At 42.4% G+C, this 14,111-nt stretch overlaps 1 protein-coding gene and 1 long non-coding RNA gene across 6 annotated transcripts in view; one reads left to right on the forward strand and one right to left on the reverse strand.

The window, feature by feature from the left end:
- Positions 1-14,111, forward strand: part of LOC144480439 (uncharacterized) — a 32,953-nt gene that overhangs the window by 7,239 nt on the left and 11,603 nt on the right. The gene's annotated exons all lie outside the window — the stretch shown is intronic.
- The window catches only part of lrrc49 (leucine rich repeat containing 49), a 240,418-nt gene that overhangs the window by 3,296 nt on the left and 223,011 nt on the right, over positions 1-14,111 (reverse strand). For 2 of the 4 annotated variants that reach the window (XM_078199863.1, XM_078199861.1), the window contains one exon: positions 7,740-7,893. In XM_078199863.1, the coding sequence (XP_078055989.1) occupies positions 7,740-7,893 (154 nt within the window). Of the gene's footprint in view, positions 1-6,573; positions 6,640-7,519; positions 7,637-7,739; positions 7,894-14,111 lie in introns of those variants that run through there. The other 2 variants (XM_078199862.1, XM_078199864.1) reach the window with 2 other exon arrangements.

The raw sequence follows: 14,111 nt of genomic DNA on the forward strand, positions 1-14,111 counted from the left end.
AAATACGAAAATGCTACCTTGTGCTTTGCATTTTCCATGGCAAGACTGGAAATGCAGTATTGGGTAAAATCTCATTTAATCACTCTGTAAAACAATGCATTGATATTGAAAGATGCTGGATTCATGCAATTCTTTTGTTACTGTTCAGTAGAAATGTGTATAAGTCACTTCTAAACAGAGAAATAACCAGATGAAATTGGCGCCTCTTCACTAGCAAAGCCCAATTAAATTTAGAGATCAGTAATCAAACGTAACTACAGCATTCTCACCGAAAATGTTGTACAGTTGCACAAAATATGTACTGTTTGTTAGTTCTTGTAAGTAAATTATGTTAATGCACGAATGCGATGACCCAATTATAAACTTGAACTGCAATTGGTTCACAAATTTTAGATTTAAATTGCAAACATTTGAAGCCATTGTCATTACTTAATTTTTTAAAATCATCCCCGAGAAGATAATGGCCCAGCCTTTAGTTCACACATTTAAAGTAATAGCAAAGGTATCTGAAGGGCGAAGAGCAAGAACTGGGTCTCAAATCAAATGTTAAATTAAAACCTAGGTTCTGAGGAGTAGATTTACATCAATTGATACTTTTTGCATATAATGTCAATTAATTTCAGGTGTCACAAAAAATAGTTCATCTTCAAGGGATAAGAACATTATGGAAGCATTTGTGTTCTTTATAAGACACTAACCCTTGAAGAGTTAATGCAAAGACATTGGTTGCTGTTGTTCCTCAAAAATAGAGCATTTTACAACAAAAGATAATTAAGCAGTTTTAAGTAAGTTGGAAATCTCCTGAACCTGGTGGAATGTTTATAAAAGGATCACGTGGTGGGTTTTGGCTTTGGCAACAAAACATGACTGGGAAACTGTGTTTAAAAAGCTGGTTTTGATTTTGCTTTGCAGAAGAAAGGATCAGCTGGTTGGGTAAAGATGCTGATCATTATCATGAAAAAGGCAAGCTAATGGGGCTAACGGTAGACACGTCTCCTGGCCCTGATGGAATGCATCCCAGGGTACTAAAAGACATGGCGGGGGAAATAGCAAATGCAACTAGTGGTAATTTACCAAAATTCACTGGACTCTGGGGTGGTTCCCGCAGATTGGAAAACAGCAAATGTGATGCCACTGTTTAAAAAAGGAGGTAGACAAAAGGTGGGTAACTATAGGCCGGTTAGCTTAACTTCTGTAGTAGGTAAAATGCTTGAATCTATCATCAAGAAAGAAATAGCGAGACATCTGGATATAAATTGTTCCATTGGTAAGACGCAGCCTGGGTTCATGAAGGGCAGGTCATGTTTGACTAATCTGGTGGAATTCTTTGAGAACATTACATGTACAGTGGACAATGGGGAACCTGTGGATGTGGTGTATCTGGATTTCCAGAAGGCATTTGACAAGGTGCCGCACCAAAGACTGCTACATAAGATAAAGGTGCACAGTGTTGCGGGTAATGTAATGGATAGAGGGTAAGTGGAGCTGAGTCCACAAAAAGATCAGCCATGATCTTATTGAATGGCGGAGCAGGCTCGAGGGGCCAGATGTTCTTATGAAGACAACAGCTTCTAAAGCCCCTGACCTAATCCCAAGCAAAAGGTAGCGGAAGTTGCTCCGAAGTTGCTCTCACGCTGAAATTGAGTGTTTGCAAGTTTCCTTGAAGTCTACTTGAAAACTAGTGTAAGAGTCATCGATTGTTTTATGTACCAATGCTGAGTAACTAACTGTATAACCTGGATGCTATTTCAAGGACTCCACTATTTATCCTTTTCCCTGGATGACTGGTTGGCCTTTAACCTTGTGGCGAATACCTCTATTTCATTATTTTGGTGCATGCGTGTGTGTGTGTGACTGAGTGAGTGGGAGTTAAGGTATTAGAAAGAATTATCATACTTTCCATTTCACATTGTATGCTAATAAGCTTTGCCTTTCTGCTTGATAAAACTGGTTTTAATAATAATTTTGTTGATTAAAGAAACTTGAGCAGTGAATGGTCAGTCTAAGACTAACAGGTAAAGCACAGATTTAGCAGTGTAGCTTGGTGGAAAATCATTTAAATAGATGTTGTGACCCACAGAGTGGCGGAACGAGAGATTGTCTCCCATCTTGATCATAACAGAGGTCAGGTACAAAGCACTTGCTACTTTGTCCAAAAGTACAATGCAGAGCAGCACACTTTACTTCGTTCAGAGTCAAATTTTCTATTTGTCACACACACTATTCTATGACTCTGTTTTATATTAATATATGCTGACGTACAGTCTTATGCTGTTAAATTAGATGAGTCTGTCCAATTTTATGTCGGACCATTACAAGTAATAAACAGAGGAGACCTTAATCTCAGAAATCTGGACTAAATTGAAACACAGGTCAGCAACAATTCTTTAAGTTTTGTATAAGAAAAATAAAATGATTTGTATAATAAGAATGAATGGTAAATAATGACCTGACTTCAATAAGCATTTCACACCAATTAGATTTTTATTACATAGCTTCAGGAGAAAGGTTCTTGCAACATGCAAAATTATCTATTTATACATCATCCCAGCAATTGGACTAAGAATCTCCCATTACAGCTCACCAGAGAATAGGCTAGAATTTCATACTTTATGCTGCACATTACACAGGATGGACTTTTAATAATCAGCCTCAAACTACTTATTCGCATACAAACAGATATCAGGCATGTTAACAACCTTAATCCCGGATTTTCTTTCCTAAGATTTTACTGAATGGAACATTGGAACTTGTGAAAGAGGAGCAGTAACAGGCCATTCAGCCCATCGAGCCTGCTCTGCCATTCAGGCAGATCATCTGCCTCTTACACCTTTTTTTCCCCACTATCTCCAGATCCCTTCATGTCATTGGTAGCCAGAAATCAATCCAATGATTGAGCTTCCACAGCCCTCTGGGGTAGAGAATTCCAAAGATTCATCATCCTCTGAATGAAGAAATTCCTCTGCATCTCAGTCTCAAATGGCCTGTCCCTTATTCTGGGACAGTGTCGTCGGGTTCTGGACTCATCAACAAGGGAAAACATCTGAACCCACACCTACCCTGTCACGCCCAGTATGAATTTTGTAAGTTTCAATGAGATCCTCTTTCCTTCTTTGTAACTCTGGCGAATACAGAGCCAGATGTTTCAATCAACACTCATAGGACAATCCTACCTTCCTAAGGATTAGTCTGGTGAACCTCTGCTACACTCCCTTTATGCTAAATACAGCCTTCCTTAGATAAGGAGACCAAAACTGTTCACAGTACTCCAAGTGTGGTTCCACTGAGGCTCAGAATAATTACAGCAAGACATATTTACTCCTTACTCAAATCCCCTCGTGAAGAAGGGCTAATTTCTTGTTGCACCAGCATTTTAGTGACAAGGACACCCAGGTCCCTTTGGGACATCAACACTCCTGATCTCTCACCATTTAAGAAATATTCTGCCTTGCTGTTTTTGCTACCAAAGTGGATAACTTCACACTTATTCACATTATATTCCATCTGCCATGTTCTAGCACATTTGTTTAGCCTGTCCAAATATCCTTAAAGATATCAGTTAAATCCTTAAAGACTCCTTAAAGCTCAATCATTGGATTGATTTCTGGAGTTGGGTTGGGGGGGTGGGGGGAGGGGTGCGGTGGATGTGAAGGTGAAGGCTCACAAATCCAGACAGCAGTGACCACATTTCCATCTGCAGTGGCAGCGTTGGGGAAACAAGACTACAGAGAAGACCAGGAACTGAGACCAATGGGGAGGCAAGGATATATAGTGGCCAAGATCTATAGACAAGAGATGAATGACCTACTGATGTCGAAGCCGCAGTGTTGCTAAAGACTGTATTTGTCCCGAGAGGTCATGGCCAATCTGTGTGTCACGATGGCGGATGAGATGAGTTCTGATTGCATTGGTGACCATTCAATGCTGCCCACTCTCAAGATCATTGTGGTCCTGAATTTCTACTCTGATTCAATCCAGGGGCCCACTGGCGACTTGTGTGGCATCTCCCATCAGTCACACATCATTGCATCAAGGTAGTGACAGATGCCCTCTTCATCAGACTCTGAATTGCTGTGGACAGTTAAACCAAGAGATCCAGAGGTTTTGGTACCATGCCTGGATTCCTCAAGGTGCATAGACTGCATGCATTTGCCCATCAAGGCTCCCACGGTCCAGCCAGCGGCCTTCATTAATTGGAAGTAATTTCATTCTCTCAACTTGTCTGCCATCATGGCCAATGGATGCTGTAGGTCTGTGCTCTTTACCCTCGGAGTAGTCACACTGCTTAATTTTCTGGCGCTGCACTGAAGAGATGACTACTGATGCCAGTGAAGAATCCAAAGAGTGAGGCAGAGAAACATTATAATGTGAGCCACACTGTGACACTACAACTGATTGGGCAGGCCATCAGTCTCCTCAAAATAATATTCAGATGGAACTCTTCAATATGCCACAACAAGTGTTAGCCAGATAGTGGCGTTTCATTCAACTCACCAGTCTGACTTGGAAATATATCGCCGTTCCTTCACAGTCAATGGGTCAAAATTCTGGAATTCTCTCCCTAATGACATTTTGGGTCAACCCACAGCACATGGACTGCAGCAGATCAAGAAGGCAGCTCACCACCACCTTCTCAAGGGCAACTAGAGATGGGCAATAAATGCTGGCCAGCCAGCGACGCCCATGTCCCACGAATGAGTAAAAAAACTTAGCAGTACACGGGGAGACTCTGGCTGTTAAGGTCATGGTAGAATGCGAGGCAACCTCAGATGAGGAAACTGATATGGAGCTCGAACATGTTGACAGACATAAGGGGCTGCTCAGAACAAGGGAAGCTCAAAGGCATATCATACTCACAATTTTTGCTTAATCTCCAGCCAGCCCCTAAACTAATAATATGTCACTCTAGCACTATTGGAAGGCTACCAACATGGATGGAAACATTAATCAACAAAATCATACATTTATTACATTAACAACACACAAGCAGAGATAAATTATTTTCTGAACACAGAGGCACAAATAGATCCAGAACATTTTCTTAAATCATTTATCTGGGTTCCTGTGTGGTGTTCCCCTTTCGCTGTCAAACTATTGACCTTGCTGCCCAGTGGCCTGTGTTGATCTTGCTGGCCATCTTCTGGCTGTCTGAGACCTAATGGGCTCTAGAAAGCTGAGGATCTCCTGCACAAGTGCTGGAGCTGTTCCGTCATTGTAGTAACTTGAGGCACTTGTATCAATAGCAGAGAGGCTGAGGAACTGCTGTCCACTTTTGGAGCACCAAGAGACACCATCAGAAGCAGAAGGCTTCTCCTCCCTTGTAAAACACACACACCTTCCTGCTGACCTGAGAAATATGAGGATCTGGGGGAAACTCATCCCTTCTCACCTTGTCACTGCTCTCTTGAGCTTAGATGCAAGGCAATAGCAGCATTCATTGACTAGTCTGCTGGGTGTTTGCTTTCCATAAGGGTTGCCAACTTCTCGATGGAAGAAGCCACGCACGTAGACGAGAGGGGAGATCACAGCACTCACAGCCTGGATGGACTCCTCCACTTCCAAAGCCAGAATACGGATACCCTCTGGAAACTCTGCAAAATCGTCATGTATGTCATTCTGCATTTCCAGCCACCTCACGGATGATTCCAGAGGCACGATATCAGACCGGTGCACAGCATGGGCATATCCTCCCAATCAGTGGCATCGGCTGCCACAGCCTCCAACATCTGATCTAGCGTACATGCGGTGCTCCTTGAATCTCATTGTGAGCACATACCCATAGTGGAAAGTACTGGGGAATGGTTTGATGTTGCATTTTGACATCCCCTCCTTCTCCTCAGAGGCGGACAAGTGCCCCTGGAGAAGTCAACTCTCTTTTCCTGTGGTCGACCTACAAGAGAGAACAGAATGATCAGTGTTTCTCACTCCTTAAGCCAAGATCTCACAGTATCAGCTACAACTCATATAGATGTCTGCAGTCTAGCTGGCATAACCATGTTTCATTCCAGCTTCTTAGGCAACTCTCCCTCCTGTAATTGAACTTCAGCCTCACGACCTGTAATGGGTCTGCCCCCCTGGTAACCTGTCAGCAGCAGAGCTTCCTCTATTGAGTCATTGGAATCCCAGTGTTCAAGCCCTCTCCCTGGCATTCTGGGATCTTTTCTCCTGTGGGAACACAGGAGAATAATGTCATTGGCTGCACTACAGCAAACACAATCACTTTGCAAAGTTGCTGTGGTGTCTGTGGCCAATTGCAAATATGTGGCACTGGATCATTCTGAACCGACTTTGTGCAGGTTGACAGAGCCAGGCTTGCACACCCTGACAGCGATAGGTATTTCTTTCCAAGAGCAACCAGTTAACTCTACCCATTTCCACTAACATGGTAGGCTCTTCCTCCCCAGCATCCATACCATCACTCTAATTAACTTGTTGCCCCCCCCCATCCCACCAAAGGAAACTAAAGTTTGTCACTCACCCTGGCAGGATTGAGAAAATCTTGGATCTGATGGCGGCATTGTAGCCAGTTTCTCCAAACAATCCCTCAGCTGCTGACTTCTGTGACCTCCATCCAGGTTTGCTTGGTTAGGTGGTGAGATTTCCTCCTTCTGGCCCTGCGGAAGAGGATATCCAAGTTTCCTGAAGGAGAACATGCAGGGAATCATGACTGAATCGTGGGGCCACCCACAATCTTGCTTCTGCCATGTCGATTAGCAGATTTCCACTGCGGTTTTGGTGCATAGATCATGTGTGGTCAACTAGTTGCAGGCTGCAGATTGATAGGAATGGATACTGTTCACAGGTTTTTGGGGTGGTTGGTGACTATGGGAGCTGGTAGGCTGATGGGGTGGTCACTGGTTCTTGGGAAGTGGTCATGGCCTAATGGGGTTGGTTGCTGTTTGCAGATATTTGGGGTGGTCGCAGGTATTGGGGGTGGTCACAGGCTGATGTGACTGGTAGCAGGCTCTTGGGGTGTTTGCAGGTGGATGGAGCTGACTGCTAGTTCCAGGTTCTTTGAGGTGGTTGTAAGCTAATGGGGATTGTTGCTGGTTGCAGGTTCTTGGAGGTGGTCGTAGGTTGATGAGGCTGGTTGCTGGTCATAGGTTCCTGGGGGTGATCACAGATCACAGCCTTTTTGCAAGCCACCATCTTGAAGCAGGGCTTGGGAGGTTGACAGCCATTTAAACATGTCGCCAGCAGTTCCTTCCACGTTAGGTGATGACACTGAACTCGCCTCAAGGTCACCTTCAACAGCTGAGTGGTCGAGAACCCCGTCTGTCAGCTAATTGGCGAGATGGCATGAGATTGTTCTATGAGCAGAGGCTAGAGCAGGAAGGTCCTGGCCATGCCGCTCTGCCCCTGCATCCACACCAGCTCCTGGAAAATTCTGGCCATAATGTGCTGCACATATTATTTCAATGAAGAATAATTATGGTTGTGTGGAATTTTATTCCCAAGCCATGTCAACCAAGAGAGCAAAACTTGGTTTACAAAAAGCAATTAGAGCTGTTTAATTCTAGGGTGCTGTGTTGTTAAGTTACAGATCTGGTCATTGGGGGGGTGGGGGTTGCAGCAACTTCTGGGGATGAAATCGAGAGTATTACCAATCATCAATATTGATTCAATGTGACTACCCCTGTAACAAATTGATGCAATATAATTAGCCCAGTGACACCAAGACAGCACTTATACAAATGGCACTCAAAATATAATGATCTGTAACTTTAAGAGGTAGGTACCTTCAATTGTTCAGAGATGATGTCCTTATTAGAATAATTCAGAACAGCTCGGCCCACAGTCTCACCTCCAAGCTTTATACTGTCCTTAGTCTCCTCCAGGGTGACCCCAGATTTCTTTCCTTTGCCCTCCAGTATGAAATGCAGTTGCTTCTTCCTTGGAAAACAAAAAAAAAATTCTCCTTGACTTCTTAGTCAAAGACAGCCATATCTCACTACTTGGTAATAAAACATCGGGACCAAGAAAATGCTAACATTCTGAAATGTGAATATGGCCAATTCACAAGATCAACTTACATGAAACACAAGATGTGAAATCAGCACCTTTACCAGCACCACCATCAGTTAGTGACCGACCCACTGATTGACTTAATCCAAGAATGCAATGCACTGCATTGGTAACATTTTAATCTCAGCAAAGCAAACATCGAGTCACTAATACAAAATTAAACGACAATTGGTGCTGCAAATCTGAAATAAAAACACAAAATGCTGGAAATAATCAACAGGTTTGGAGGCATCTGTGGCTGGTAGATGGTAATCAGCAAGAGGTTTCCTTGCCAATGTTTGACTTGATGTCAAACTCCCAAGGGTAACTCCCTTGCAACTGTGTTGCTACTTCTGCTGATGGTGATGGAGGTGTCTGGGATATTATCTCTACAGTATGATTCAATGAGTATAGGACTACATTAGACTTGTTCAACAGGTCTGTGGAATATCTTTGGCACAAGATCCTCGGAGGTTAGTAAGGAGGACTTTGCAGGGTTGACAAGGCTGAGTTCCCATTATCATTTCCAGTATTAAGGTCAGTCTGATTTCATTTTTGTTGCAGTTTGATACAACTAAGTGGCTTGCAAGGCCATTTCAGGGGGCATTTAAGAGTTAACTATGTTGCTGTGGGTCTGGAGTCACATGTCGGCCAGACGAGAGTAGGTAGGGACAGCAGATTCACTTCCCTAAACAGCATTTATGAATCATATTGTTTATTTTACAACAATGGTTTCCTGGTGACCATTAGACTAGCGTTTTTCCCCCAGTTTTATGAATTGAATCTAAATTTCACCAGCTACTATGATGCGATTTGAACCCTTGTCCACAGAGCATTAGCATGGGCTTCTGGATTACTCGTCTAGTGACATTACTACTACAACACCTCCTCCCTCATTACTAAACCAAACAATATTACCTTTCAGTCACTGGATTTTTACCTTTTAAGCTCTGTGATCTGGATTATCCAATTTGGAATTATGAATTTGGTCACCTAGTTACAGGAAGGATGTAAATAAGATTGAAAGAGTGCAGAGAAGGTTCACAAGGATGTTGCCGGGACTTGAGAAGCTGAGTTACAGAGAGAGATTGAATAGGTTGGGACTTTATTCCCTGGAGCGTAGAAGATTGAGGGGAGATTTGATAGAGGTGTGTAAGATTTTGATGGGTATAGATAGAGTGAATGCAAGCAGGCTTTTTCCGCTGAGGCTAGGGGAGAAAAAAACCAGAGGGCATGGGTTAAGGGTGAAAGGAGAAAAGTTTAAAGGGAATATTAGGGGGGGCTTCTTCACGCAGAGAGTGGTGGGAGTGTGGAATGAGCTGCCGGATAAAGTGGTAAATGCGGGGTCACTTTTAACATTTAAGAAAAACTTGGACGGGTTCATGGATGAGAGGGGTGTGGAGGGATATGGTCCAAGTGCAGGTCAGTGGGACTAGGCATAAAATGGTTCGGCACAGACAAGAAGGGCCAAAAGGCCTGTTTCTGAGCTGTAATTTTCTATGGTTCTATGAATGATGAATGTTGGACTATTAAAACAGATTAGTTCCTTGTGATTTTAACTTTCATTCTTAATCTGGTTGAAGCTATTTCCTGCTCATATTACCCAGTGATCAGGGCTGATGGTCTCATGAGATGAGTTGAAGACAAGATTTCACAAGTCTGCACAGCTCTCCAGAAGCCCATGCTAATGCTCTGTGGACAAGGGTTCAAATCGCACCATAGTAGCTGGTGAAATTTAGATTCAATTAATAAAACTGGGGAAAAAAAGCTAGTCTAATGGTCACCAGGAAACCATTGTTGTAAAATAAACAATATGATTCATAAATGCTGTTTAGGGAAGGGAATCTGCTGTCCCTACCTACTCTCGTCTGGCCGACATGTGACTCCAGCCCCACAGCAACATCGTTGACTCTTAAATGCCCCCTGAAATGGCCTTGCAAGCCACTTAGTTGTATCAAACTGCAACAAAAATGAAATCAGACTGACCATAGTACTGGAAATGATAATGGGAACTCAGCCTTGTCAACCCTGCAAAGTCCTCCTTACTAACCTCCGAGGATCTTGTGCCAAAGATATTCCACAGACCTGTTGAACAAGTCTAATGTAGTCATACTCTCCATTATGACTTGTCATTCTCTCCATTCTCCATTATGACTTGTCATTCTTTGTCTTTTCCCCATTCTCTTGTACATCCAGTGCTTGATTGAATTGTCCTCCCCACACTTCCAGGCAGTGCATTCCAGACCATTTGCTTCTTTTGTAAATCACTTTAAATGTGTGCCCTCTCATTCTTGATTCTTTTACAAGGAGGAACTCTTTATCAACTCTGTCCAGCCCCCTCATGATTTTGAACACCTCTATAAAAACTCCTTCGTGCTTTCTTCTCTCCAAGCATAACAGTCCCAACCTCGCCAATCTATCCTCATAACTGAAGAATCTCATCCCTGAAACCATTCCTGTAAACCTCTTCTGCACTCTCTCCAATGCATTCACTTCCTCTTGTGTGGCACCCAGAACTGGTGCACAATATTCCATCAAAGGTCTAATTAGTGTCTTGTCTCAGTTTAGCATAACCTCCTTGCTCTTGTACTTTATGCTCCCATTAATAAAGCCCAGAATACTACATGTTTTATTGACTGGTCTCTCTACCTGTCCTGCCACCTTTAATGACTTATGCAGAAAAACACCCAGGTCCCTCTGCTCCTTCATCCCCTTAAGAATTTAAATACTTTATTAACTGCTCTATCCATCTGATAGAGTTGATAGCGAGTTCCTCCTTGTAAAAGGATCAAGAATGAGAGGGCACACATGTAAAGTGATTTACAAAAGGAGGTATCTAAATGGATACAAAATTGGCTTCTTGACAGAAGCCAGAGGGTGGTTGTAGAGAGTTGTTTTTCAAACTGGAGGCCTGTGACCAGCGGTGTGCCTCAGGGATCAGTGCTGGGTCCACTGTTATTTGTCATTTATATTAATGATTTGGATGAGAATATAGGGGGCATGGTTAGTAAGTTTGCAGATGCCACCAAGATTGGTGGCATGGTGGACAGTGAGGAAGGTTATCTCCAATTGCAGCGGGATCTTGATCAATTGGGCCAGTGGGCTGACGAATGGCAGATGGAATTTAGACAAATGCGAGGTAATGCATTTTGGTAGATTGAACCAGGGCAGGACTTACTCAGTTAATGGTAGGGCGTTGGGGAGAGTTACAGAACAAAGAGATCTGGGGGTGCATGTTCATAGCTCCTTGAAAGTGGAGTCACAGGTGGACAGAGTGGTGAAGAAGGCATTCGGCATGCTTGGTTTCATCAGTCAGAACATTGAATACAGGAGTTGGAATGTCTTGTTGAAGTTGTACAAGACATTGGTAAGGTCACACTTGGAATACTGTGTGCAATTCTGGTCACCCTATTATAGAAAGAATATTATTAAACTAGAAAGAGTGCAGAAAAGATTTACTAGGATGCTATTAGGACTTGATGGATTGAGTTATAAGGAGAGGCTGAATAGACTGGGACTTTTTTCTCTGGAGCGTAGGAGGCTGAGGGGTGACCTTATAGAGGTCTATAAAATAATGAGGGGCATAGACAAGGTAGATAGTCAATATCTTTTCCCAAAGGTAGGGGAGTCTAAAACTAGAGGGCATAGGTTTAAGGTGAGAGGGGAGAGATACAAAAGTGTCCAGAGGGGCAGTTTTTTCACACAGTGGGTGGTGAGTGTCTGGAACAAGCTGCCAGAGGTAGTAGTAGAGGCGGGTACAATTTTATCTTTTAAAAAGCATTTAGATAGTTACATGGGTACAATGGGTATAGAGGGATATGGGCCAAATGCGGGCAATTGGGATTAGTTTAGGGGATTTTTTTTTTGAAAAGGGCGGCATGGACAAGTTGGGCCAAAGGGCCTGTTTCCATGCTGTAAACCTCTATGACTCTAAGCAAATGGTCTGGAATGCACTGCCTGTAAGTGTGGGGAGGACAATTCAGTTGAGCACTGGATGTGCAAGAGAATGGGGAAAAGACGAAGAATGACAAGTCATAATGCTCTTTTGGAGAGCTGTGCAGACTTGTGAAATCTTGTCTTCAACTCATCTCTATCAAAATGTTTGTTATAGGATGCCACTCCTACACTCATCAAGCAACCGCAGACACTTTCCCCATAAATGAATCCCTTCTCCACCTGACCCAGTAATACTAAACTTTAGAGATACAGCATGGTGACATCCCTTATGTCATGACACACTACTTCATGATCAGAAACATATATTAATTATTATAGCAACCTAAACCTCTTCTAGTGGTTCAAAAATACTTGCATTTCTGTGGTACCTTTCATAATCCCAAGCCAAACCAAAGCATTGTGCAGTCATTTTATTATTCCTTGCGGTCACTGTAGGAATGTAGGAATTACATAGTCCAATGGTGCTACAGAGTTCACTCAGTATAAAGTGGGTGTGTACGGAGATTAAATGTAGCATTCAGAATGCTGGCATCCTGTAACAAAAACTTTCATTTGCTCACAGGAGTCTAGAGTTTTTTCAGCCTGGACTATTTACTGAGCTTCTAGTTTTATTAAATACATGAATTCTCTGATGAGCTCAGTGTTTCAAATGAGAGCCGGGTCTCAGTTTAAACTCTATGAGCACCTTCATGTGCCATTTTTAATTGGCTACTGCTATGAAATTCGCTTCACCAGCATGTATGCTGGTAAATGATTTTGTTTTTACAGGACATGGGTGAAGCATATTATTGTCACCTTGCATTCACTCAAATTTTAGTGCCAGCATAATAGCCAAACAAATTTTACAGATTGTTTTGTGCATTATTCAAGTTGATTCTGCACATTTCCTGTTACAAACTTTATCACGATCAAGTTCTAGTAATTCACAACAGACAACATTCTTACCGAATGTATACATCCACCAACTCAAAACTTATACTTAAACTACTTTAAGGGCTACAGCTAGTAAACGGAAGTCAATATTGGTTAAGTGGAGCAAGATTTTTACACTAAAATGGTTGAAACGGACCAGACTAAAAATTTACTGCAATAAAATGAGGTTATAAAGCTCCATCAAATCTAAGTCTGCTTGTTAATTCCTCAAAGAACTTTAATAAATTAGTCAGGCATGATTTCCCTTTCACAAAACTGTTACTGACTCTGCCCAATTGTATTATGATTTTCTAAATGTCCTGCTATTACCTCCTTAATAATAGATTCAAGCAATTGCCCAATGACAGATGATAGGCTAAATAGTTTCCTGCCTCCTGCTCTGAATAGCGGTTACACTTATGGTTTTCCAATCCACTGGGACCTTTATAAAATCCAGGGAATTATGGAAGCTTACACCCACTATCTCTGCAGAAAATTCCTTTACAAGTCCAAGGGACTGGTCAGCCTTTAATCCCAATAATTTTTCTAGTACCTGCTCCCTGGTGATCATGATTGTTTTAAGTTCTTCCCTCCCTTTTCCCTCTTGACTTTTAATGATTCTTGGGATGCTTTTTGTGTCTTCTACCATTTCCTTGTTTCCTATTATTAATTTCCCAGTCTTCCCCCCTCTAACTTTGTTTCGTTCTCAGATTTTTGTCTCATTATTTTAATCATTCTTGCTGATCCAATTTCCTGACCTATCAATAATCTTCACAGTCTTGTATGCATTTTCTTTTAATTTGATATTATCCTTAATTCACATAGTTAGCTATGGATGTTCCATCCTTAACATTGAGTCTTTCTTTCTCAACTGAATATCTCTTTGTTGAGAATTATAAATAATAGTTATGGGGGATTCAATTGTAAGGGGAATAAATAGGTGTTTCTGTGGCCGCAAACAAGACTCCAGGATGGTATGTTGCCTCCCTGGTGATAGGGGCAGGATGTCTCAGAACAGCTGCAGGACATTATAAAGGGGTAGGGCGAACAGCCAGTGGTCGTTGTACACATTGGCACAAACGACATAGGTTAAAAAAAGGGATGAGGTCCTAAAAGCAGAATATAGGGAGCTAGGAAGCAAGCTGAAAAGTAGGATCTCAAAGGTCGTGATCTCAGGATTACTGCCTGTGCCACGTGCTAGTCAGAATAGAAACAGCAGGATATATAGGATGAATACA

The sequence above is a fragment of the Mustelus asterias genome, chromosome 29, assembly GCF_964213995.1.
Source record: "Mustelus asterias chromosome 29, sMusAst1.hap1.1, whole genome shotgun sequence".
In the NCBI taxonomy this organism is placed as follows: Eukaryota; Metazoa; Chordata; class Chondrichthyes; order Carcharhiniformes; family Triakidae; genus Mustelus; species Mustelus asterias.